Below are 25950 nucleotides of genomic sequence, written 5' to 3'. Positions count from 1 at the left end.
CAGAGGATTTAAAAATAACTCGTACGTGCACATAAAAAGTGATTTACAAATACAATGCAACTCATTCAAAGTAACAATAACGAGAGATTACAATTCAGCAGAATCTTTGCACCTAAGTGCACTAACACAGAGGGAGACAAACACAATTTGTTCACCGGGCACGGCGACAGTCCGACAGCTTGAGGAGCATGACGGGGCCGATCCGCAGGTTGGCGCACGTTGCCTCGCTGGTCCGTGGCTGGGCGAAGGGGGTTCTCCCGGGAGTCGAGCGGGCGCGCTTCTCGGAAGCTTAAACGGCGGCTCGGGCTAACCAGCAGCGGTTGAAGCCCCTCATTTATAGGCACAGTCCGCGTTTGTTTGTTCTTCGCGCCAAGGCAGGCGCGCATATACATGCAGCTTCAACTGCACAAACTCCTCCTCGCGCCGGGTGCGCAACCCCATTGTACGAGCGCGGAGACCACCTTCGAGAAATTTCTGGTTCCTTCTCGCATGCGAAGACGCCGGCGCGAGAGCGGAGAGGAGAGGGTATCACTTTAGCGCGGTCAAGGTCACGCCCTCTCCGTCGACGATGAGTAGAACCTACTCAGACATTCTAGACCAATCGACGCCGCGCGTGGGGGCGTGTTTACTTTGGCGCCGCGTCGGCGAGCTGGGTGGAAAGGGCAGCTGCGCGAGCAAATTTACGCGCTCTCCGGGGGTCCTTCCCCGCTGTTTTTTTGTTTTATTTTAGAGCGCGCGGGCGCGATTGCTTACGCGCTGCGCCCTTTCTTTGTAAAATGCGTCGAATTTTTTGACACTCGGACCATTGCTTTTTCTCATTTACATTAACGATCATCCTTCCAGCGTTACCTCCAACATACGACTATTTGCCGATTATTGAGTCATTTACTGCCTGATTTCTACTAGCACTGACGGCGACACCCTTCAACACGATCTAACTTGAATTGAAACTTGGTGCAATAATTGTGTAATGTCCCTTAATTTTGCTAAAATATGTATGATTTCTTTCCATCACAGGCCATCCCACATTCCCTAAATATGTTCTGGTTCTGAAGTGTCTGAAGCGGAAGTCTTCTGAAGATTGCCAAACTTTTGTCCGGCCTAAATTAGAATTCGCTTCAGCAGTATGGTACCGTCATCACTTCAATCTCTCACTAACGTTTGGAAAAAATTCCCGCTATCTGCTTCAAGTATTTATTTGTTTATTTATTCTGATTAGTCATATTATACTAGAGTGTCCCCTCTAAAATTCAGAGCCTCCTTGACTAATCTTGAAGCGAGAAGAAATATTTTTCGATTATGCCTGTTCCGTAAGTTTTACCATTCATCTTTAGGAGCATCAATTATATACCAGCACATCATCTCTCCAGCCACATTGACCAAAAAAGACCGTGTATCCCCCGCTGCAAGAACTACATTTCATTTTCGATCCTTTTTTTGTCAAATCATCTCGGGGTTGGAATGATCTGCCGCCAAAAGCTTTACACCTCACCAGTCCTATCGAATTCAAGAAAAAGGTCGAGGCCATCATCTTGTATTCTGTTGTGCCCATCCATCCTGTAATGCCCCATACCCGGGGTGTTGTACGTAATAAATAAATAAATACAGACCTGCTCCATCATAAACGCCTCAGTGAAAAACTCGGCGACAGCACCGGGGGGGGGGGGGGGGGTGGAGAGGTGCGCACGAGGTCAGCTAAAACCTGTTCTTTAACTCCGCGCAGTAGGTGGCGTAGCTTTTTGGCTTTCGCCGGAAGAGCCCCGTTATGTCCAACATACAACTACAAAACGTCTTCACGGTTGTCGTACCACGTACGAGCGCCGTCCTACAGGTTGAAGAAGACGTTAGGCAGCTTCGAAGCTTCGTCTCACTGAGCGAACGAGGCGACGCGTTCAAACTGAACAAAGCCAGTCTTTCACTACCTCCAGCTCAATGCCGTGGAAGGAATTCAGTTCTCGTGGTTTTTGGATAATGTTATAGTTGTAAGTAGTACCTCGCATGGTTGGTCGAGAGGCAGGCACCGAGTTCGAATCCAATGGCCCGTTCTCAGGAGGCAGCCCTAGGCTTCGGCGACTGCCTCGGTGAACTGGTGTGTCAATCGGCAGAGGACCGAGGTCCGCGGTGCGAGGAGGGGTTTGTGACATAGGCCAGGAAAGTATCAAAAATATGTCACGGAACTAAGAATCTAGACACCGTTCACTGGCAGCATTCCAAGAAAAGCTCTCAGGGCGTGCGTGCAAAAATTAACCTGCATGTCTTTTGTTGCTACCTATGTCCAGCTGGTGGCAATATCTCGACGCACAGTGCCCATGCAGAAATTTTATAAATTAGGTTCGCTTTCTGTCGAAGCCCTTGACTTTCCCTATACGATCTTTTTTCCTAAAACAAAACATTTATAAAAAGTCGATCAGTTAATTTTACTTCATTGCTGCTGTTTTCATTGCAGTCGATTACGTAAATAATGTCTGCCATGTCATTTTATCGACCTGCATAGATCGCACCAACCTACCTTTCACGGCCTGTCAAAGAAAAATCTGTATCGAATGTTTTTGATGCACACTGTATAGCCTTTAATGATTACGTGTAAAATGCCACCACATTGGGTGAGTGGTTTTGGCGCTCGGCTGCTGACCCAAAAGACGCGGGTTCGATCCCGGCTTTTGTGGTCGAATTTCGATGCAGGCGAAATTATAGAGGCCTGTGTACTGTGTGATGTAAGAGCACGTTAAAGAACCCCTAGTGGTCGACATTTCTGGAGCCCTGATAAACCCTCATGAACCGAAACCGATTACGTGAAAACATTGAACTCTATCGAAACTTGAGGAGCCAAGCAGGCATTGAGGAACCAGTTTGTGTAAAATTACTGGAAGATATCTTAACGGCTGCAGAGATTTCCAGAGACCATGGAACACACAACGCATTTTGTACTCACGTAACATAGCCATTACCTATCCTTATTTCCTTTACCTTATCTCTTATTCCTGGAGTTCTTGGCTTCACTCGGCCTGGACAGATGGTCAGCGGGATTTACCGGAGCAAACAACCTTCTTAACAGCGCCTTCATGCTGACCTTAAAGTTTTTCCTCCTCCTCCTGGCTCCATCACCATCATAATGATCGTCATCGTCATCATCAGCCTGACAACGTCCACTTGAGGGAAAGACCTCTCCCATGTCTCTCCAATTAACTCTCCCTGTTGCCAGGTCCGCCCACCGTATGCCCACAAACGTCTTAATCTCACCCGCCCACCTAACCTCCTGCCACCCCCTGCTACGCTTGCCTTATATTGGAATCCACTCGGGTACCTTTAAGAACCAGCGCCTATCTTGCCTTCACAACACATGCCCTGCCCAAGCTCATTTTTTTCTCTTGATTTCGAGTAGGATGTCATTAACCTGCGGTTGTTCCCTCACCCACTCTCCCCGCTTCCGGTCTCTTAACGTTACACCTATCATTTTTTTCCGTAGCTCGCTGCGTTGTTCTTAACCTGAACTCTTTTCGTTAGCCTCCACGTTTCTGCCCCGTAGGTAAGTGCCGGTAACATACAGCGGTTTTACACTTTTTTCTTGAAGGATACAGGCCAGTGCCATTCATTATCTGAGAAAACCTGCCATATGCACTCCACTCCATTCTTATCCATCTTGTTATTTCCCTTTCATGATAGGGATCAGCGGTCACTGCCTGCTCTATGTAGACATATTTCTTTACCATTCATAGTCCTCCATAAGCAAATACTAAGATTCAAAACTAACGTTGTTAAGTAATTAGACATGATCTCTCCAATGCTACTTACGGCTTTTTTTACAGGAGCTATTGAGAGACGTGGATTGGGAACAGTTTTTGGGTAAGACTACACATATGTAAACTGAGATTCGTTGATGACATTGCCTTGCTAGGCAACTCACGGAACGAATTGCAAAGTATAGCCCGCGACCTAGACAAGGTGATCACAACGGTGGGTCTAAAAACTAGGATGCAGAAAACTAATGTTCTTACGTTCTCAGGACCCGGATCTCGCCTTGAACTTAGGAGAAGGCAGCCATATTTGGAAACGAAACTGATAGCTATACAGGAAGATACAATGATTCAAGAAAAATCAACGTCTTATCAAAAATACTGAAGAAATGGGCTTGGGCAGGGCATGTAATGTGAAGGCAAAGCAAATGATGATCCTTATTGATAACGGACGAGATTCCAAAAGAAGGCAAGCTCAGCAAAAGGTGGCAGAAAGCTGAGTAGGAGGTTAAGATTATAAAGTTTGCAGGGATTAGGTGGCCGCACGTCGCGTAGGACAGTGTAAATATACTCTTAAGGTTTACGGACGCCAAAAGAAGAGGACGTCATATTGTCACTGTGCTGCTGACGTCGACAAGGACGCTGCAACTGGTGCTTGGGTGACGATTTTTTGCGCCTTCTGACTGCTGCCTGTCGCACCTGTTGCTGAGATAACCTCGTAATATTTGGTGGAAGTTGTACTGGGTACTACATGAAGACCACGCCCTGGATCTCCCGCAGCGGTCGTCAGTTTGGATCCATCAATATGCCTTCCGACCCACCTCTGACCGCATCGTCATCCCCAGAGCCAACCGTTGTCGTGGCGCAGCCTCGAGACCCGTGTACCTTTTGTTGCACAGATGGTATCGATGTCGAAGACTGGCTCGCCATGTACGAGCGTGTCGGTAAGCAGAATCGCTGGGACGCGACCCTCATGCTTGCTAACGTGATCTTCTACTTGGCGGGTACGGTGCGCCTCTGGTTGGAAACGCATGAGGCAGGCCTTACTTCTTGGGATACCTGTGAACAGAAGCCCTGGGACTTCTGTGACAGGCTAATTAAACGAAAGCTCGACGCTAAAAAAGAATTTGCTTCTTGAGCTCAGTCGTCCAACAAGTCACACCTCTCTTATATCCAGGACGCCACAGCTCTGTGCCGAAAGGTAGACAGCGCCATGTCAGAGACTGAGAAGGTGGGCCACATCCTAAAGTGGATCGCTGATGGCGTTTTTAATCTTCTCCTCTGCAAAGACCGCGCAACGGTCGACTCCATCCTCCAATTTTAGCAAGCTTAATACGGCCATATTGCTTCCCCATGAGTTTCGACCGCCTTCCGAACACAGCAGCGGCATCCTCCTGCGAAGACCTGCCAACACAACGACAGCCGTCCAATCCTGCCAATTTTACCCGAATTGTGCGCAAGGAACTGGAGGCTTTGACTCCCGTCACCTTCGCTCCTCAGCCGGCCGACGCTGCGATTGCCCTGATCTAAGCCACCCTTCGCTATGATTTCGCGAACTTGGGCCTCAATTCTGGCCTGCCCTCTGCGTCGCCCTTTTCGCTAACCACCGCTCGCTACCGGAATCCTGCAGATTGGCGCACCTCGCACGACCGGCCAATCTGCTTCACCTGTTCGCGTGCCGGCCACATTTCCCGCCACTGTCACAGCCGTTCATTTTTGCCACCTCAACTTAGCTCTAATTCCGATCATCGTGCCGACTACGGGCCGCGCTAGATGTCTTCCCGTCGTGAGTTCGCACACTCCCTTTGACACTCCGTCCCTCCGCAGGTCTGCCGCTCCCGCTTGTCGCAACTTCAACGCCCGTCCACTGTGCCCTTTTCTGGCTTTCACTCGGAAAAATAGCCAATACAGCCCCCGGAGGTGACGCTACATTGACGACCTGGCCCGAAAATACACTCCTGACTCTCGCTCCTAGCCGCAATCTTCTCGATATATTTGTGGACAATGCACCAGTTACCGATCTGATCGACAGTGGCACCCAAATTTCTGTCTTGAGTTCCTTCTTTCGCCACCATCTGAAGAAGGTTGTCACGCCCACCGTTTCCTCAGCCGGTTGTGTCACCGACAGAACTTCTGCTGCCGTCGCTGGAATGTGCACTGCGCGTGCATTGCCGGTCGTACCACACCTGTCCTGTTCACTGCAGTCGACCACTGTCCACCCCCCCCCCACCCCCATCTGATCCTCGGCATGGACTTTTTAACGACCCACGCGGCCCTGAATGATCGCTCCATTGGCCTTTTTTGTTTGTACCTGCCGCTCCTCTCTGAAAGCGCCGATACCAAGCCATCCCGCTTACGTGCCGCTGAACTTACTCGCTTGCTGCATGGCGCTGCAGTCTATGTCCTAATGCCCCCGTTTCCCCCCCCCCCCTTCCTGATGGTGCCTCTGTCACTTAACCCATCCAGGACGTTGTGCTTCAGCCTTACGTCATCCTTCCACACACAGTCCTGGCCGTCACCGTAACAGCGCCTACCTTCCGATTCTGAACTTCGGCCTCTCCACCCTAGTTTTCCCCTGTGACATCGCACTCGTTTTCCTACAGCACCATTTTACTTTCCTACAGCGGCCTGACATCTGTCAGGCCACCGGTTAGCCTTAGAATACCTCTCGGGACGAAGACCCCATGAGATTGCACAAGCGCAATGTTCTGTTCCACAGTGCCGTCAGCACTGCACCGGTCGTGACATATGACGGCAACGAGCAATGAGGATCGCGGAAGCATTGTCAATCCACGTCGATAATGCGCAGGGCCGCTCTGCGTGATTCGGTGTCAGTTGTTCCTGGAGTCGAAAATGTTACCACACGGCCAGGAACGTTTATGACGGCACCATGCTCCCGCAAGAAGTGCATTCCGAGCATCAGGTCCTTGAATCAGTGGGGCAGAGCAACAACAGTGGCAACAGAAGCATAGTTAGCAACGGTGACCGAGAAGTGCACCTTCCCATAGGCGTGATGAGGTGTCAGCCAGCAGTTGCGATTTGAGGTCCATCCTTTTGTTTTCACCTTGCTGAGACGATCCGCGAGATGCTTGCTTATTATCGAATAGTCCGCGCCTGTATGAGCTAAAGCCGTCAATGGGTGCTCGTCAACGTGAATGCGGAGGTGGGCGCTAACAAATGCATTAACTTAGAAGGAAATACGGTATCACAGAATCAGAGAATCAGACTGCCACGACATCGGGATCTTGTCATCGCGCTGCGGCGGCATCGAGAGGACTTCGGAATATCTCCTACCGGCAACCTCCTCTCTGAGGATGCCGCTTTAAGTTTCTTCGGAGTGGGGTTCGAGACCACCCTCGCTACTTATCTGCGATAGTCCGACGGCTGGGCGACGTGTAGCGCACGGGAGACGGAGATCGTGATCGGCGGGCAGCAAGTATTCCTCTATTTCGTGGGGTCGGTCACCGAAACGAGGACAGGGAGCGCGACGTGGAAAACCCCGGAGCCCGATTTCGCGGTAGTAGGGGCAACGGCTATATACATAGCCGGCTGCCCCGCAACGGTAGCAGAGAGGTTCCTAGTCAGAAGTGCGCCAAACAGCAGCCTTCCGAGCCGGTAGACACATTGTGGGTCCCCGCTGGGGCCGCTGGTAGAATGCCGGCAGAGCCTGGTATGGCAGACGTTGCACAGGCGGAAACTCGGAGCGAAGTGCCGCTGCGTACCTCATGGGGCGCGGTTCCGGCATTAGTTAAGACGGTGAAAGTGCCTGCCGAATCTCGGTAACCATCGCGGCTGTCGGATGAGGCCAGCCGAAGTTCACTTTCTGGAGCTGTTCACGAACCACTGCGCGTATCAGCTTACGCAAAGATGAATCGCCGCTAGACACACACAAAGAGGCCGCACTGCTGCATGGCTCACCGCACAAGGAGTCATTTCGGTGGCAGCGCTGCTGCAAGGAACGCTCAATGGCGGTAGCTTCTTTTACGAAGTCTGCCACAGTCTGCGAAAAATTTTGGCCAAACCAGCAAGAGTTAGCCTTTTACAGCATGCATAAGCTTTTAGAGGTTCGTGGCTTCCGCCATATCTGGATCAGCGCGCTGACGAAGACGGGTCATATCCTCGGCGAACATGGCGACGCTTTCATTAGACATTTGTACGCTAGCGTCCAAGAGGCTCCTGCACTATCCCGCCGGTCCGTGCTAGCAAACGTGCCCTGGATCTGCTAGTTTAAGGTGTCCCAGCTTTGGATATCGGTCTCCCTGTTATCGAGACAAGTCTTTGCTCCGTCTTCGAGTGCGAAATAAACGTTCTGTAGCTTCTGTGCAGGGCTCCAGTCGCTGAAATCCGCCACCCGCTCAAACTGGTCAAGCCAGTCTTCAACGTCTTCATAAGTGGCACCATGGAAACTTTCCAGCACACGGGGCTGCTGAAACGTCAAGGGAGACGCGCTAGCCTGCACCATGGGTGTATGCTCAACGGGGTGATGAGTGGGCGCCACTTCGTGTAGGGGGCCAAACTCTGGACCCAGTCCCAGTAGGTGGCGGCTACTGCAGTGTACAACAGTTAAACAAAAATAAAGGAAAAAAAACTAAACATGATGACAATTGTCATCACCCCGTTTCAAAGGGGACGCTCCTACATTCCATTCATCCATCCGGGCGCGTGCGTATAAGCGGAAGCTGGTCGGGACTCAATGAGCGGTCATCTGGAGGGGTCCTGGACATGGGGACATCGAGCCCGGAGCCTCCAGCAGTGCCATATACTAGTTGGTATTGGTAACTCGTGGCTAGACGGCAAAGAAACGCCAACTCCGAGAAGCTCTCATAAGCTGCAGCAGCACTGAGAGGCGGTCGGGGCGGAACTTCAGTTTCTTCATCAAAAGCCACCAGCGTGGCGCAAGAGCTGCCTGCCTAGTAGCCGCCGGGCGGCTTTTGTTGGAGACGCGGCAATATGTCTAAGGAATTGACCGCGTGGACAGCAAGGAATCTACACCCAGTTGCTAGAACCTGGCTGACGGGTTTTGTTATAACTAAAATTGTTTCTGTCGACGTACACCGATAGCAGAAAAGTAGCGTAGCAAAAACAATGGAGCAGCGAAGCTTACTTCTTTCATAAGCGTCTTTTATACTTGCTCTTGCTTTGGATGCTTAGAGAGAGAATGAGAAAGAGGAGCTCTTTAATTTAAAAACTGAGAATTTAGCTGGCATTTAAATTCGCTGACATGCTAATCAGTGTGGGGAAGGAATTCGGGGAGAGATAAAGATGGAATCAAAGAAATGTACTAAATGGGATTGCAAAGTTCACTGCATAGAGAATGTGCAGTGAGAGTGCTGAACGTAGGGATCAGAGTTTGTCTAGAAGATGCGTGGCATCCAAAAAATAAAAAAGGCATAGCGCGTCTCTGCTCCTTCTGCAGGCTAAGGGTCCTAATTCAAAGTTCAGTGTTGCAGGCACTTGTGTGACTCCATAGTACGTTGATATGTACATGCTCCTGAGCATACGCTAAGCATTACACTGCTCCTACTAGCCCCAGTTGTCTCAATACGGACTGTTCGCTAGACCTAAACATAACTTGAAGGTGTTTGTAAGCACTGCGTTTAGACGAATTCGATGATAAAGAGCTTCGAGGTGGCGAAGAAGCCTGGGTGAGACTCTTTACCTTAAGGGCGGGTAGTTGGAGCGCAGAAATTGATGAAGATGTGTCGGCAAGCTCCACAGGCGCTTTTATTCTTCGTAAGCGCTTTTTTTTAGCAATACCACCACTTCCAGCGTACAAACCTTCAAGGTCATTTTACAGCGCACACATGACCTTGAAGCGACCTCAGTTAATAACACAGAATTTTGGTGTAGGTGGGAATTGAATCCGGGCCTCCGTCATGCAAGATGGGAACGCTTCCACTCCGTCCCGACTGTCCGTCTATTCGGAGTGAATGAATGCATTCCCATGTGATATCATACAGCGTGGGGGTTGCCCCGCACCACAGACATGTATCGCTATACTGCTCCGGATACATCTTATGTAGAATGTGAAGGTTGTGGAAGGCTCCTGTTTGGCTACGAGCCCACGGGTACAGAGTTTCCGAGGTAACAAAGAGCCAAATGCAGAGCAGTGGGAAGACCGGCTAACCAGCAGCCAGCTCAAGGTCCAAAGAGACCTAGTGAGCCACGCATGCCGGATGGCCAGGGACGGTGGTGCCTTGGACTAGGGGCGCCGACCACGCTCAGCCTGGAAGACATCGGCAATCTTTGGGCAAGCAGCAAGGCTCCTTTATTAGGGCAATAAAGTTTATTCAATCACTCACTCGGAGTGAATGAAGGCGCGTCTTGCGAATGCACAGATGTCTAAGAAACGTATCTTCGAGATATGCACTGAGGCGTGCATGAATAAATTGTAGAGATGAAAGTTACCTATATCCCAATTAAGTGAGTGGGGAAGTACGTTTCCGGTGAATTTTGTGCACGGCGTGTAGTCGTAGCGCCATCATGCGGCACTCACTGAATCCTCAACACGCAATGTACGGGGACGGTTCAGCAGATGCAGCGCGTCTAGTGAATGCACAGATGTATAAGAAGCGTATCACTGAGCTATTTACGGTGGCATTCTTTAAAAATTCAGTTATGAGCGTGTAAATTACAGATGTTACAATCAAGCGTGTAGCGAAGTTGTCCGGAAGGCACTCAACGTTACGGACGACAAGCTGCATCTAGCTGCCAGACACACGACCGCTTTTTCGCTCTCTAACCAGCTTTTCATTATTATAGTTTTATGCACAGCACTTGCAGCGTGGATGACATGTGGCTTGTGTTCAGAAACGTTGTTTGTGTCAGCATTCAGTGCTTTGTACCAGTGATATGCAAGTCAGACAACCACAATCCCTGGATTACGCGAGAAACTTTGCAATTGCAACGCAAGCTAAAACGACTAAAGAAAAGCATGAGAAAGTCTAGCTCCGCCAATTTAGGGGCAAAAAATTATGAAGTTTCAGAGAAATTAAAACAGTGCATTCTGAAAGATAAAGAAAAATACTACAATACTCAACTTCCGGCTTTTATAAGAACTTCACCTGAAACGTTTTGGCGGGCAATTACGCCAGTTTCTCGTTCTACCGATACGTTTATAATAAATGGTCAACATATAAGTGACAATGTCCAGGTTTTCTCAGCATTTAATAACAGCTTTAAGAAACCTCACAAAAGATGGCGAGCGTCTCCCACCCTTTAGCGTGTCCCTTCCTACCATGCCTGATGTTGAAATTCATGAAGAGGGTGTTTTAAATCTATTGTTAAAACTGGGTGTTAAGAAATCACCTCGACAAGATGATATTCCGAATGCCTTTCTTAAACCGTATGCAGAGTGGTGTTCCAAGTATTGGTGCGTCCTAGTCACTCGATCTTTGAAAGGAGGTGTTTTACCGTGTGATTGGAAAATGCTAGAATTAAGCCTTTGTATAAAAGGGGAGAGAGGACGTGTATTGAATATTATCGCCTTATTTCATTAACTTCGACAACGTGCAAATTATTGGAACACATCGTTCAGAAGCATCTAATTTCCTCGACGAGCATAATGTACCGGCAGTTGTTCAACATGGGTTCAGACGAGGGTATTCTGGTCGAAACAATCCGCGATTTTTCGACAGCAATCAACGAAGGAAAACAAACAGATGTTATCTTCATAGACTCTCGAAAAGCTTTCAATAAGGAACTACTTCATAAACTCAGTATTGTTATAAATAATAAACAGATATTAACATGGATACATACGATCGTACCTATCTGATCGCCATCAGTTTGGCGAACTGCATAAAGCCTGCTCCAATTACGTTCCTGTCAATTCTGGTGTTCGCCAAGGGTCCGTCCTCAGCCCACTGCTGTTTTTAATATTTATTAATGATTTTGTTAAAGACCTGTAAGTACGTGTTAAGTTGTATGTGGACGACTACGTGTTGTATGAGAAAATAAGTTCGACTGAAGAAGAAATTAGGCTGAACATTGATTTTGCAAAATAGTTTCTTGGTGTGAGAAGTGGCAAATGTCAATTAATTTTGAAAAAAACTCAGAATAACATTAAAAACTCTCTTCATATCACTACACTGCTAATAATAATTTTCTTCATGAAGTTACAGGATTTAAGTATCTAGGCCTATGGATTTCTGATAACCTCTCTTGGACCAAGGACGTAGACTATGTTTCAGCATACGCTCTCCGAAAACTTTTTTTCTTACGACGCTCGCTTAACTTAGCAAACCCTGGTACACGCCTCATTGCCTACAACACTATTATTAGGACAATCTTAGAATATGCAGTAATTATTTGGGACCCTTTTACAAAGGTAAACATAAGTAACCTTGAAGGAATCCAAAACAAAGAAGTAAGGTTTATAAATAACACTTACGGGCAAGCATCAGTCAGTGACCTCCTCAAAAACAGCGGCTTAATTACACTCTATTCCTAACAGAAATCGCATATGTCGCTTAAAGTTTTTCTTTCAATTAATTAGGAATAATTTCAAAGTTGACACCTCCATTATCCTTGCTTATTCCTCGGGGTACCAAACTATAAATCACCATTCTGTTTCCGTAACACCATAAAATTCGCGAGTTAGTTGTTTTAAATATTCCTTTTTCCAAGGACCATCACTGTTTGGAATAACCTCACGGATGATGACGTCATGCAGACGTCATTGCATTTGTTTGAAGAGCACTTGAAATGATTGTTGTTTACGGCCTTGCCGCGGCATTTCCTTGCTGACTTTTATGTGAAAATCTGTTTTTTTTTGTAAGTGTCAGTATTTTTGCATGTGAACACAATGTTTCCTACCTGCTATAATCTTGTGTACAAGATCGCAGTATTCATAAATAAAATAAAATTAAAATAAAACAGTAGTTAAGCGAGAGCCAGAGCTGATTTTTTTAGATAGTTCAGACGCTTCAGGCCTCGTGAAGTGAATCACGTTGTAATTCCAGTGTTCGTAACCTCAGCAGGTTGCTCCGTTCGCTTTTACGTTTGCTGTGGTTCCACAGTTAGCTAGAATCCACTGAAATGTAAGAGTGACCTGCGTCACTAGCCTGGTGATGCTGGTAACTAATATCAAAAGGAACTCGCTGGTGGTTATTTTTTTATCCAGATATTGGACAGGGATTGTAGCTCAGTTCTGGAGTCCGCGAAGGGAACCCAACGGCAAGGGCTTCGACGTGAGATATAGAAGACAGCTTCTTAAATCCCGTGGAGCTCTGCTGCTGTGAAGGATGGCTTCCGTTGCAGGCGATGGGAAAACGTTTGGCCTGTTGAGGGCACATAAAAACGACAAAAGGAAGATTCCTGTGAAATCCAGCCATCTGTGAAGATGTGGACGTTAGCAGAATATTTCTCAGTGAGGAAAGTCTGATGAGCTTGTAGTAGCTCCACATGCGGCATGTTTTTTCATATCTATACCTTGTATGTACAGATTTATCTTAAGAGGCGTGTATTGCCCAGGGTGGAAAGATTGGAGGAAGCAATTTTTTCGGCTGAGTAATATTAAGGAGGTTGAGCAGTTGCAGAGGCTGGCCAAATCAGGAGATTCTTTTGGCTATGCGAACACTGTGCAGGAACTGCTTTTTTCCTTGGAGCACATGCCGGAGATGTGTTCGCATAGTTTTCTGAGAAACAATGACGTTGAGAGAAAGGCATCCTGCTTTCGCTACTGTTCTCGAAGCCGACGAACCCATTTGAAGGCCAAGGTGGATTCGGAGCCAGTTGCCTCTAGTGGCCTTTTAGATTGTAGCGATAGTCTGTGCAGAACTGCTAAGAAGTAAGGGAATTTTCCTTCGACATAGGCTGTTTGAAGAAACACGGAGTGGCAGTTGCATCCCCATCGTGTTCCCGCTATGGATCTGAAAATTCGAGGTGCAATCGGAGCTCTCTCGCGGAGAATTTGGATCTGGCGAGTCCAAGAGAGATTCCTGTCTTTAACAATCCCAAGGAATTTTATGTATCACACGTAACGTTATTCACGTCGACCTTGGACAAGCACGCACCTGGTCATTTTTTTTGCTTGTCAGAGCCAAGGCAGAACTTTTTTTCTTGGGAGAGGTGCATACATTCCGGAGTCAAATATATAGAGATTTTCAGTAACGCTCTCTGCAGACGTTTCTGGGTGACGTGCCGCGAATTTGACGCGCTACAGATGCAGACGCCATCGGCATAAAACGTAATGTGTGCTCGTGGTAGGTTTCTTATGTGTACCAAGGTAATGTTGAACTTGAGAGGGCTGAGCACGGCCCCTGAGGTACGCCCTTCTCTACTGTATAAAACGGCGTCGAACCGTTTGGAATACTCATAAATATTTGCCGCTATTTGGAGTAATTTTCAATTCAATTGTACATTTTCCCTCCGAGTCCAACACTGCCCAAGGCTGCGAGTAAGGCATGATGGAACACAATTAAAAGCAGCCTTGATCTCAAGAAAGACAGCTGTCTGGGTGCGTCAAGCATGAGGTCCTCTTCAAGTGACGAAACATGAGCGATGACTTCATCAGTCGCTGGCCTGCTTTAGCCGAATTCGTTAATTTCTTTAGGGATGCAGTTTTCGGCTGTCAAGGTACCATGTGATGCGCTCGTAGATCATTCTTTTCATAAGGTTACATCAGTAGGGTGATTGACCGGAAAGATGCGCAGCTTGTGGGCTGCTTTCCAGGTTTCAAGACAGATTTCTGCAGGTACCTCCCTCTAATACCCGAGGATGCGGTGGCCATGATTATAGAGCTATGCACTGCTCATTCAGCTACTGCGTACATTTTTCTTCAATTTACCGTATGTAGACAACCCTTCCATTGTGTTAGCGAAAAGGCAATTAGGATGTTCTACGTCCGCCGCTATGGGCGATAGTGACGTTGGTAAAGACATTCAAGGTTAGGTTACATTCCTGAAAGTAGATTGGACAGGCGCCGCCGTAGCTGTGCTCCTAGAGCACCGGATGCGAAATTTGGAGGTCTTAGGTTAAGGTCCAACTGGCTGCATGTTGTTTTTGTTCTGCTTTCCTTTCAATTATCTTTCAGGGATAAATTAATTGCACCATTATTACAGCCTTCAATAGGCCCACAAATTTTAAAAAAGAGAAACATTTCCATGCGTTACTTGGTTTCGGTGTCTGCTGGCTTCATTTAAGTATGTGTCCTAACGACCGCCTCATTACAAAGCCAGGAATATCTAACAAGATTATTTAACAAGAGATACCTACGTTCGATTGTGCTTCATTGAGAACCTCTCTTATTATTGCACAACTGTACATGGCTCATCGGCAATGAAAGCTGGCGGCGATGAGAAGCAGCGGTGTTCCGAAGACATGCCAGTGACGTCGCAATGGTCTTGCATGACGCAAGATGTAGGCCACAAGATAGCGACGTTGCACATCAAAGAAAACTAAAATTGCCTGGGAAGGTGCGGGGAATTGAACCAAGTGCCTTCCGATTGCAAGGCGAGCACGCAACCCATAGGCCACAAACCCGCGCTGTTTTTGGCGGATAAAGGTGAACCTAGTGTATGTGTTTCCTTACTGTATTCTAACGTATGCTAACGACTTCCTTACTGTATGTTAACGACAGTGTGTCAGTAGAAAGAAGCATCATGAATGAGCGTCGCAACAGAGTTTACGATGAGTCAGTGCTTTCTCATTCAAAGAACATAGGTAGTCATAGGTGCCATCTGTTCTTTTTTCTTTTCTGTTACGTAGCACCAGTGTGTTGAAACATAATCTTGGTTCTTTGTTACGTTTTTAGCGAGTTTTCTTCTTGTCCAGGTAATCACAATTGTACTAGTACGCAGTATTTCATAGAACAAATAGTAGAGAGCATAATAAAGGAGCAGCGCGTAACAAGACAGGACAATAAGAGGAACACAGAACGACAAGAGCGCTGTAAACTGTTTAATTCTTGCCGTTGCTACATATTAATGCATGAACCACAAATTACCGTCTGCACAACCGCCCTATCACAGCACCAAATTACGTTCAGCGATGTTGCAGACGGCAAGTCGTCACGTTGTCTTTATGCTTCAGCAGAGCAGAGAGCTCTTATTGTGCAACGAGTGATCGCATGGCAAAATTTCTCTCCGTCCCATTTACCTATGAAGATAAATGTAAACCGCAGTGTTGTGAGCAAGCTAACTGCCTTTAATTAACTATCGGTGACCGCCGGCAGTAGCGGCTGCCTTTTGTTACTGCAAAGACATGCGAAGTTGCCTACAATATATTCTTCTTTAAGTACACCTCTGGCCTTTATGGCTCAGAAAAGAGTATCTGAAGTAATTTGTAAGGTGGATTCTCGCGGCTTTGCTGGAACCATCCGTCCTTTTGTTGCCGGCCCGGTGTCGTGAAAAGGCAATTTCTTTGTTAATCCTCGTCAGTGTGTCGGCAAGAAGCGGGAAGGCGAGGTAGACGGACGTTGACCAGCGAGGGCCAGGACAGAGTTAGGGGCACGTTTTCCTGCAACTCTCCGAGCTCCCCGTTTTGCGGCGGCGATGCGGCTGCGCGCGGAGACAGGAGCAGTGACCCTGTCGAAGCCACCATACGCCCGCCGCCCCTGTCTTTTTAGCAAAGACCGTCTACGTTTCAACAGTCATCACCGCCGGGCGAGACGGGTCTGGACGCTCGTGCTTGACTGGGAGCAATTAAGCGTAGCGTACGGTCAGGTGCGGACGCGACTAGCAAGCTCCGCGGCGTCTCCGACACACAAGGACGTTGTATGCCAACAGCTCTCGGGGAACCGGCAGGTTTAACGAAAAGCAGCTGGATAAAAGGGATGCCGTCGCACGTTTAAAGGCAGCAATGGAATGGTTGGCGCCACTTCCCAGATTTTGGGGGACGTCTGTGAACAGTCGTCACGAAGACGAGTAGTTAACAATGTTACCCGCGGTGGTAGCTGCTTGGATGAGATCAATAATTACCGTAATGCTGGGAGGCGCCAGGGTCACGAATTTTCTGAAAGCCGGCGACACGTGAGTCTTTTGATGTCTTTTCGAGTTTCTCTGTTTACTTTGAAGGAAGAGAGTTTGAGTAATACTGTGGAATTATGAGGCGTGGCAAGTAAACCTAATGGGCCAATAGCTTTGATGGTCCATTCCCGGAATGCCATTTTTGTAAAGCAATGTTGATGTTCTTTACGTGCTGTGGATTTTAGGGAGAGGGTTTTGAATCTTGCCGAAACAGGAAGGCGTGCCATGCAGTTGTAAAACAACCATGTCTTGGTTTTTTGTGATTGGGTGATGCAAGGGGTGGGCCACGCTCCTAGGTCTTTAAACCCGAGCCCCGGAGCATGGAAAATTGTTCTCAGCTAGATTTAGATCCCTTGCATCTTCGCTGTTGCCAATAAGGGAAGATTTTCTGTTAGCCAGTTCCATGTAATTGTAATTACGCTCGCTGTTTATTCTGTTGTAAATATGTAAACTCCTGCATAAAGCTTCAGATTTACCTTCATTGAGTCAAGTAGTGCCTGATCTCGTCTGTTATACCGTGTCGGAGTGTGGGGCACCGCTTCCGGAGTTCGAGTATGCCAGTATACGGAACGTGCGGACAACGCTTTGCTTATTGTTTCTATTTTTTAAGTCCAGCGGGTAAATAAAGGACGTAAATACAAGTGCAGGGGCCGCTCACTGTTAACTTTTGTTAGTTTGTTAAGCATGCATAGCCTCGTTTCAGAGTTGCTGCTCGTTGGAAAGCATTATTAAGGTGTGTTTTAGTGAATGTATGGGTTTCAAAGATTCGTCGTCGTCAGTACATATTCTTCTAAGGCGCGTTGTCTATCCTACAATAATGGCTTGCTTACAGCGTCTTGGATGATAACCAGTGAAATCTCAGTATTTCTGTCGGTCGGTAGGCTTCCTATAGAGCGTGGGATTAAGCTGCCTATTTCCTGAATCGAAAGGTGGCGTTGAAAAATTGAGTGGCGCTTTCGAGTGGAGGAAAGTAACTTTAATGCTAGAGTGGAATGAATTAATGTGCGAGACAAAAACTTTTAGGGCCTCTCACTCGTGTTGTCATGTAATAAAAATGTCATCTGTGTGACGCAGGCACATTACCAGTTTTTCTAAAAATGAATTTAAAGGTTTTACTCCTGTAACCCCATAAAAATATTTGAATAAGTTGGTGTGGAGAGTGTGCCCATACTTGTTCTAAATACTTGGACGTAATAAGAAGGATCGAACTCAAGATAGTTAACCGTCAGCATCAACTGAAGTAGCGATATGTACACTTCAGTTTAATGCTTGTATGGTTTTTGAGAGTTAGTTTAGAGCGTTCGAGATTGCGTCGGTTTCGTGTACAAAGCAGCGACAAGTGAAGCCAGTATGGTATCCGGTGTTTATAATTCAGCAATGGCCATGTAAACTTCTTAAAAGGGCGGACAGGGATATAGCAGAAAATGACTACTCATTATCTTTCGTTTACTTTCTCCTCCTCTGCTCCACCAGCAACAGATCCTGGAACACCGGTAGAGCGATACGACATCAAAGCCGGGAACTGGTCCAGGGTTGAAGATGTCCCCACCCGCTGCGTCGCCGCCACCGCCTGCTTAGTGCACAGAGTGGAGAACCCAGGTGATTATAGTGTCGCAGTAGTGCGCAAGCGATTGACTGCTGGCTGACGCGGTGGGATGGATGGTTTAAGCGAATGGAATTACTAGACTAACGGCTGCGTATCAAATCTCGCAGCCCCTTATGTAGCACTTATGTAGTCTGTTATAGTACTCAATGTTGTTCGCTACAATACTCGATAGCCTTTAAGCTTTACCAACATGTAATCAGTAGCTGCAGCGAAATATGGCAAACGAGCAGAGAAGGCAGTTTGTTGCGTATGACACGCGACAGAAAAGCGCCTTTTCTTTTACAAAAACACATTTTGGACCAGTAGAGATAACATACCAAGCGATTTATAGAATTATATATCGAGGCATATTAGATTCAATTTTCTGCTGTCATCTTGGCAAAGCATAAGCACAAAAGTTTTCCAGTGAAGTTATCTGTCATGAATCTAAGTGCTTCGAAGCACGAGTGTTGAAATATGCTAGAGGGTATGAAGACATTTCATGTGCTAGACTGGAGATGGTATTCCTGAAAAACTTATATATGTACGTTGTTTCTCTCAGTGTTTTTAATTTTCCTGACACAAGAATTATAAGCATTTTTTACATCACGTACTTTGGACCTTGTGCTATGATTTGCCTCCTTTCCTGAGACCGATATTTTTATTTTAAATTGTTCATGTAAGAGTTCAGGGTGTGCTACGTGTTTCGATTACGAAGGCAAAAGTTGCTCTGGTACAGTGCTTTGCCATAGTTACATTGCCTTTTATGGCTTTTCACGTGTACACAGTTTCGATAAATGCGTGCTTGGGAAGCTGTGACGCCTCTCATGGACGTTTTTGCAGTGTCAGTAAATAATATTCTATCAGCCACGAACACAGAGAAGCATGACTCATCCATAGAAAAGAAATTAAACTAATGGACTTATAAATGCGGTTTTTGTATGCGCTGCTAAAAAGTACAAGGTGGGACGAGAGGGAAAAATAGACGGGGAGCACGATTTTCAAAAAGGCGTATGAGAATCTTCCCATGATTTTTATGCAATTAAGCACTATCAGACACAAAAGTTTGCGGGACGCAATTTCTCGCAAAAAAAGTTTATTGTAAATCCATCTGGCTAGACTGTACCCTGGTTTTGTACAGAGGTACTGATGGCCTAAATATCTTCTGGTAATAATATCAGGTGTCTGGGTAGCGAGGTGAAGCTACAATAATCATTTTACCAAGAACTCGCGTTCCGCAAACTCTTCTCTCTGATAGTAGGCTATCAAGACCGAAATGAAAGTGTATAGACGCTTCCTAACATATAAGGTTATAGACAATTGCTTGCGGTATGCAATTTGCGTAAAATAAATTATTTCTGCGTTGTCTTGCGAATGCGGCATCTGGTAGTTTTTCAAACGATGGAGCAAGAATGCCTCGTCGTGCGTCAAACCTTTCTAATTCTCTGCTTTCCTCCACCGCTCAGAAAGATTTTTTTCCGCTAAGCCGCATCCCACAAACTTCTGTTTATTGACTATGCGTTCATCACTCTATCCTCAGCGTGCAAAACGCAATCCCCTCTACCTTACTTGGTGTGCGCGAAGTAGTTGGCACTATTGAACAAGCTGCTGCATCAGTAGCTGATACGAGAACTGACTTTTGCATTCCCCGGTTTAATGTTTACTTTGTCGTGGAACAGTTTCTTATTTTTTGTACAAAGACATGCATTCGTCTTTGCACCTGTGACAAAGGGAAGGAATGTGCACGGTATGTGATCTGTCTGCAGTTCTTGTTAGGTACGTTTAGTAGAGCGCACTGTATGCAGTTGTACTTGCAGCACAATACCAGGGCTTACGTCCCTGCTACTCAGCGCACGGGCCAAACAGTGGGGTGGATGATCGCATGCGTCCGGGCGCACGAAGTTGGCCAACATCAACTTTCTGGTTCATGAGCTGATCTGAACGAGGTGCCGCATTGAATCTATTGGCAGCTATACCGTGACGTGAAAAGGTGGCCGCTCGCTGAGTAGAGTGAGAAACCAGGGCTAGGTGGTGGTATCTATGCTGAGAAACATAAAATATTGGCAGCATATAGCTATCACGAGTGTTGACAGCTACTTTAATGACCGATGTGTGCAACAGCGGCGAGCGACAGTTTCTCACTAGTTGTTTTGTCGCCGCCTACACTGAGTTGATTGAGCGGCCTTCAAACCTACGCAAAATGTCCACAGTGGCGCTGTTGCAAAGAGGCTATTTGGAGCCGATTGTGGTCGTTACAAGTGTTTTTTTTTATTCCCGCGAGGATCTTCACAGAGAGCACTCAGAAGTCTTGACAATGAATTTCCTGCGCATGCCGCTTGCTTCACAGCACAGTGACAAGTGCGGGAAAGTAGCAATGATCGGAAGAAATGCTTTTTCGTCAGTTAGTAAAATCACCTGCAAATATATATTGTCAGGTGGTTATAACGACAGTCCGGCGATCAAAAAGACAGCGAAAATGGCTTCAAAACAAAACTCTTTATCTGGCCTGACTTGCGCCCGCAAAGAACTGCGTGACTCGGAGGGAGCCTAGCTACAAGCATGCTCGGCGGCCGTCGAACAGAATGCCCGCCGCTCTGCCCGTGCACAGTGTAAAGCAAAGAACTTTCGAGATAACTGTACAGAAAAACCACAACAGTCTCGAGCACTCTAGAATAAACCTGGCTGTGACCCTTTGAGATAAATCTGGTCGCGTTTTGCATAACAAATGAATTAATAAAGCCGCGTGCCGGCGTCTTCAACACTAACAAATGAACATTACAAAGCTTCACGGCATTACCCTCTTCGTAAAGAAGCATGAACCCGATGTTTTACAGTCAAAATCAATGTAGGCAAAAATAAACACTCTTAACGCAAACATTGCTGATGGAAATGTACAGCCGAAATAAAGACGAGGACACAATGCAGACATGGAACACACGAGCACAGACTTGCAAAAGTTTATTTGGAACCTGGGACCAGTATTTATTGCTGAAAAAAAACAGACAATTATCACACATGAGCAGCGGGCTGACACACGAACTCTTCGTCTGAATCGCTATCATTTTCATCTTCACCGTTTTTCTTGCATTCCCTGCAGTGTGTGTCCAGTAAATCTCCTCGCCATTCAGACACATTATTGTTATGTTCTCGGAAACGGTCATTCAAGCACCTACCGCTTTGTCCTGCATAGCTCTTCCCACATTTCAAAGGGATGCTGTAGACAATGGAATGCGTACATTCTACGAACTTTGTTCGGTACTTCTTTTTGCAGTTCGGATTCTTCGAACTACTGGGGCCTGGACAGTCTTCACAATTTTTGCAGCTTATCGGGGGCAGAGAAAACGACTTTTAATTTCTTTTTTAGGCGATGAGACAGGCCATGTATGCACGGGATCACAACAATCCGTTTTGCTGAATGCGGTAGTGACGTGCGAGTCTCTTTTGGGCACAGGCGCTTGAGAAGGGTTTCCGCGACACTGCTCAGAACATGAGTAGGATATCCCGCGACTCTGAGACGACGGATCTGTTATATTTGCGCCAACATATGAATATGTCACCTACTGCGCATGTGTTATAACTGCCTGTTTTTTTAAGCTATAAATACCGGTCCGAGTTTCGGAATAAACTGCTGCAAGTCAGCTCTCGTGTGTTCCATATGTCCTCCTTGTGTCCTCACTTTCATTTGCGCTGTGCATTTCCATCTTGAATCACCAACATGCCTAGACTGCCACCTTAGCATACATAGAGTCCTTTAGCGCGCATAATAAGGCTTCAAGAGTGTCACATGTACAATTTCTAGGCGTGCGCGGCATCGCTGTGATGCTGTCGCTCCGTCGGGGGACACTTCGCAGTAAAGCTGTTCAAGTCCACGAATGATCTTTATTGTCATTGTCTTTATTTTCTCTTGTACAGAGAAGGAGACAGGACGAAAAGCTCGTAAGCTTGACAGAGGTCCTGCCCCTTTATCAACTTGCCAGTACAGTACACAGGCAGAGATTTTCAATTTTCCAAATAAACACTGAAACAAAATAACAAAAGACTTTGTAAAAAAGCAGTGCTATGCATTGCAGCAGAAACATAGGTATTAGAAAAACAAATAACTGGTCACGGGGAAACGAAAAAAAATAATAACAGGTATAGGTTTAAACTGAGTGCAATATTACGTAATCTTGCTAAGAAAAAAATCGCTTAATAACATCACTTGAATGCTGAAAGGGGTCAAACAATTTTTTGTTCAATTTATTTAATAATACTGGAACAGTATAAGAAAGAGACTGCTCGGTATAATATGCCCTAGGCGTCGGCACTAACCAAATTTCTTTATGTCTAGTCTGCAGGATATGCGTGTTTTTCTCAAGTTTTGCCAGATAACTAATATAATGTTCAGCACTTTGTGAAGAGCGTTTATATATCATTAAAAGTCTGTAATTGTTTAAACTATAGATTGGCAGGATTTCATATTTTAAAAACAAGTCATGTGTGGGGGAACAATAAGGAACACCAGCAATGCATCTTACAGCACTTTTTTGAAGAAGGTGAAGCTTGGATATATTTGTGACACCCGTAGTGCCCCAAACGGTACAACAATATTGTAAAAGAGAAAGAACTAATGAGTTGTATATCAATGGCCTAACTTTGACAGGAAGAGTACCGCGTAGCCGCAACATGACACCGACAGCTGAAGACACTTTTGATCTGGTATAGTCAACATGATCTTTCCAAGTCAAATGCTTTGAGAATATAACGCCAAGGATTTTAATGGAATCTACAATTTCAAGAATATCAGAGCTTAAGAACACGAAAAACTAAATATGTTATTTTTCGTTCAAAACAAAAGTGTATTGAATCAAGTGATTTTTCTATATGTGTTGACAACAATGTTATTGATAGTGTGTCTTCTTTTAAATATTTAGGGGTCATGTTCGACTGCCACTTGTCTTGGAAGGAACAGGTGCACAATGTGTGTAAAAAGATTGCGTACGGTTGTTTTACCTTGGCTAAGGCACGGCGGCACTTTCCACCTGCTATTCTTAGATCACTGTATTTTTCATTATGTCACAGTCATCTCAGTTATTGCAGTGAATCATGGGGAATCACATACAAAACGTATTTAACACCATTGCTAAGACTACAAAAACGTGCCTTGAAAACCATGGGATTACATTCTTCGAATAGTTCTAACAATAACATTTTTGACGCAATGCAAATCATGTCATTCACAACCCTACGCGATTACAAAATAGCTCTTATGGTTAATAATATTATAAATACCAACTACCCCTTACCTCTTGGTGCATTCAGTATTCCCGTCCGCAACACTAGACAAGCCAGCAATGGCAATTTTAACCTTCCAATTTGCCATAATGCGTACGGAGAAAGACGAATAGAATTTACAGGAGCGAAAATTTGGAACTCGTTGCCAATTGAAATAAAGCAAGCTAGGAATTTCAAACTGACATGCAAGAAACATTTTTTGGGAATGGAAGCAAGGCTACAAAGTTAGTTTTTCTTCAATGTGTTTGTGATTGCTGTCCTATATGTTATTTTGCATTGGACCGCTTACTAGCCTCATTGGCTATCGGTCCAAATATCTGTGTATACATTTTGTTTGTGTTACTCAATAAAGACTTCTTGACTTGACTTGAACGGCCTAAAAATTATCTTTCCTTTTGTAAAGTACAATATTATTTTTGTCTTTTTAGAATTAATCTTCAAACAATTTGATTTTGCCCATGTATTTAATGCACTCAGTGTTTTGGTTGCTTTCTCTTCAATGTCACTTTCTGATCTCCCGGTTATGAACACCGAAGTGTCATCAGCGTAGGATACAATCTTTCCATCAGTTACACATTGCACAATATCATTTATATAGATTAAAAATAAGAGCGGTCCCAGTATACTTCCTTGGGGGACTCCTGCATAAATATTTTGTATTGAGGACAACGAATCTTTAAAGTCAACATATTGTGTTCTGTTCGACAAATACGATTTCATAAGATCGTGAGCTTTTCCTCGGACACCATAGCTTGCCAGTTTATGTAGTAAAATTCTGTGGTTTATCAAGTCAAAAGCCTTAGTAAAATCTATATATATGCCTGCACCTATATCCTTATTTTGAAACATATCTATAATGATTTCTTTTTGAGTCAGTAATGCAGTTTCGGTGGATCGATTCTTTCGAAACCCGTGCTGAAAGTCAAGGAGCAGGTTATGTTTTTCAAAGAAAGATAGTACCCTACAATGCATTAATTTTTCTATACCCTTCGAGAACACTGGCAGTATAGAAATTGGACAATAGTTAAGAACCAAATTCTTGTCGCCGCTTTTAAAAACCGGTATCACTCGAGCCATTTGCAGTGCCTTTGGAAATACAGCGGTGGATAATATGAGATTGTAAATGTGAGTAACAGCGGGGCATATTAGGTGCACAACATGTTTAATGGGCGCTATTTGGAGACCAGTTGCATCTACTGGCTTGCTATTTTTAATATTACTTATGCACGAGAAAACTTCTGTATAGTTCGTGGGCGCAACGAAAAGCGATGATGGACAGCTGCTTCCCTTCATGAATTCAATGTAATTTTGGCTGCACTCTACCTGACTCTGAGATGCTTGTAAGATAAAGAAATTGTTGAAAGCATCAGCTAAACAGGTCTCATATATTCGTTTACCTTCATGCTGAAAGTTTTCGGAAGTATCACGGGTATTTTGTTGAAATAAGCAATTTAGTTTTCGCCAGATTACATCCGATCGCTGTTCTTCAGGGCTCCAAAATACATTTGTGAAATAGGCGTCTCGAGCCATTCTTAGTTTTGATGTTAGATTATTTCTGTAATTTTTGAATTGCCGAAGCAACTCATCATCATTTGATTGTACAGACTGTGGGTACAATCGGTTCTTATGCTTGATCATTTGGAGCAAGTCGGACGTTATCCAGGGTTTCCGTGCTTTTGATGACATGGCTGTCTTAGCAGAAAATGTGCATCATATATAGACTTGAATGTAGTGATGAAGTCAAGGTAAGCGGTATCACTACTATCTTCCTCAAAAACGTGGTTCTAGGTCTGTTGGCTAATCGCAGCAAGAAAGGATTCAAGATTTTTTTTGGTTATAGATAGTGTATAAATTATTTGCCTTTTATAATTAACATGTACAGCTTTATCAGCAATCATGACCATTCCAAGATGATCACTAATGTCGGTATATACAACATCTGCAGTTAAATTACTGTCAACATTTGTAGTGAATACATCTAATAAAGATTCACTTTCTAATGTCACTCGTGTCGGCTTTGTAATTACGCTAAAAAACCATTAGCAGCAATTAAATACTGGAGTTCTTTTTGGGATTGACTCAATGAAAGCATATTTATGTTAATATCGCCACCTAGAACGATATCTCTAGACTGATCAGTTGCGTAGCTAAAAATCATTTCAAGAAATTCAAAGAAGTGATTAATGGCACCAGATGGTGGTCTGTAAATAACACAGAAAAGTTTGTTAGAACTTCGTAGAGTGAGCACTTAGTAATCAGCAGTTGTCGTCGTGTATTCTACGACTATTTCGCACGATAATGTTTCTCTAAGCAGAAGCGCAACGCCGCTTGATCGTGCCAAATTAGCGGCGCAGAAGCTTTTCACTCCGTCCGCGGCGGCGAATGGGCG

General features: G+C 45.4%; 1 protein-coding gene across 1 annotated transcript in view; it reads left to right on the top strand.

The window, feature by feature from the left end:
• Positions 1 to 25950, top strand: part of LOC144134594 (kelch-like protein 10) — a 677760-nt gene that overhangs the window by 647905 nt on the left and 3905 nt on the right. Inside the window, exon 11 of the mRNA XM_077667481.1 lies at positions 18176 to 18301. Coding sequence (XP_077523607.1) covers positions 18176 to 18301 — 126 coding nt within the window. The remainder of the gene's footprint in view (positions 1 to 18175; positions 18302 to 25950) is intronic.

This window comes from Amblyomma americanum, chromosome 5, assembly GCF_052857255.1.
Source record: "Amblyomma americanum isolate KBUSLIRL-KWMA chromosome 5, ASM5285725v1, whole genome shotgun sequence".
NCBI classification, from domain to species: domain Eukaryota; kingdom Metazoa; phylum Arthropoda; class Arachnida; order Ixodida; family Ixodidae; genus Amblyomma; species Amblyomma americanum.
Note: the sequence above shows the minus strand (reverse complement) of the source record. Positions and strands in the feature narration are given on the sequence as shown.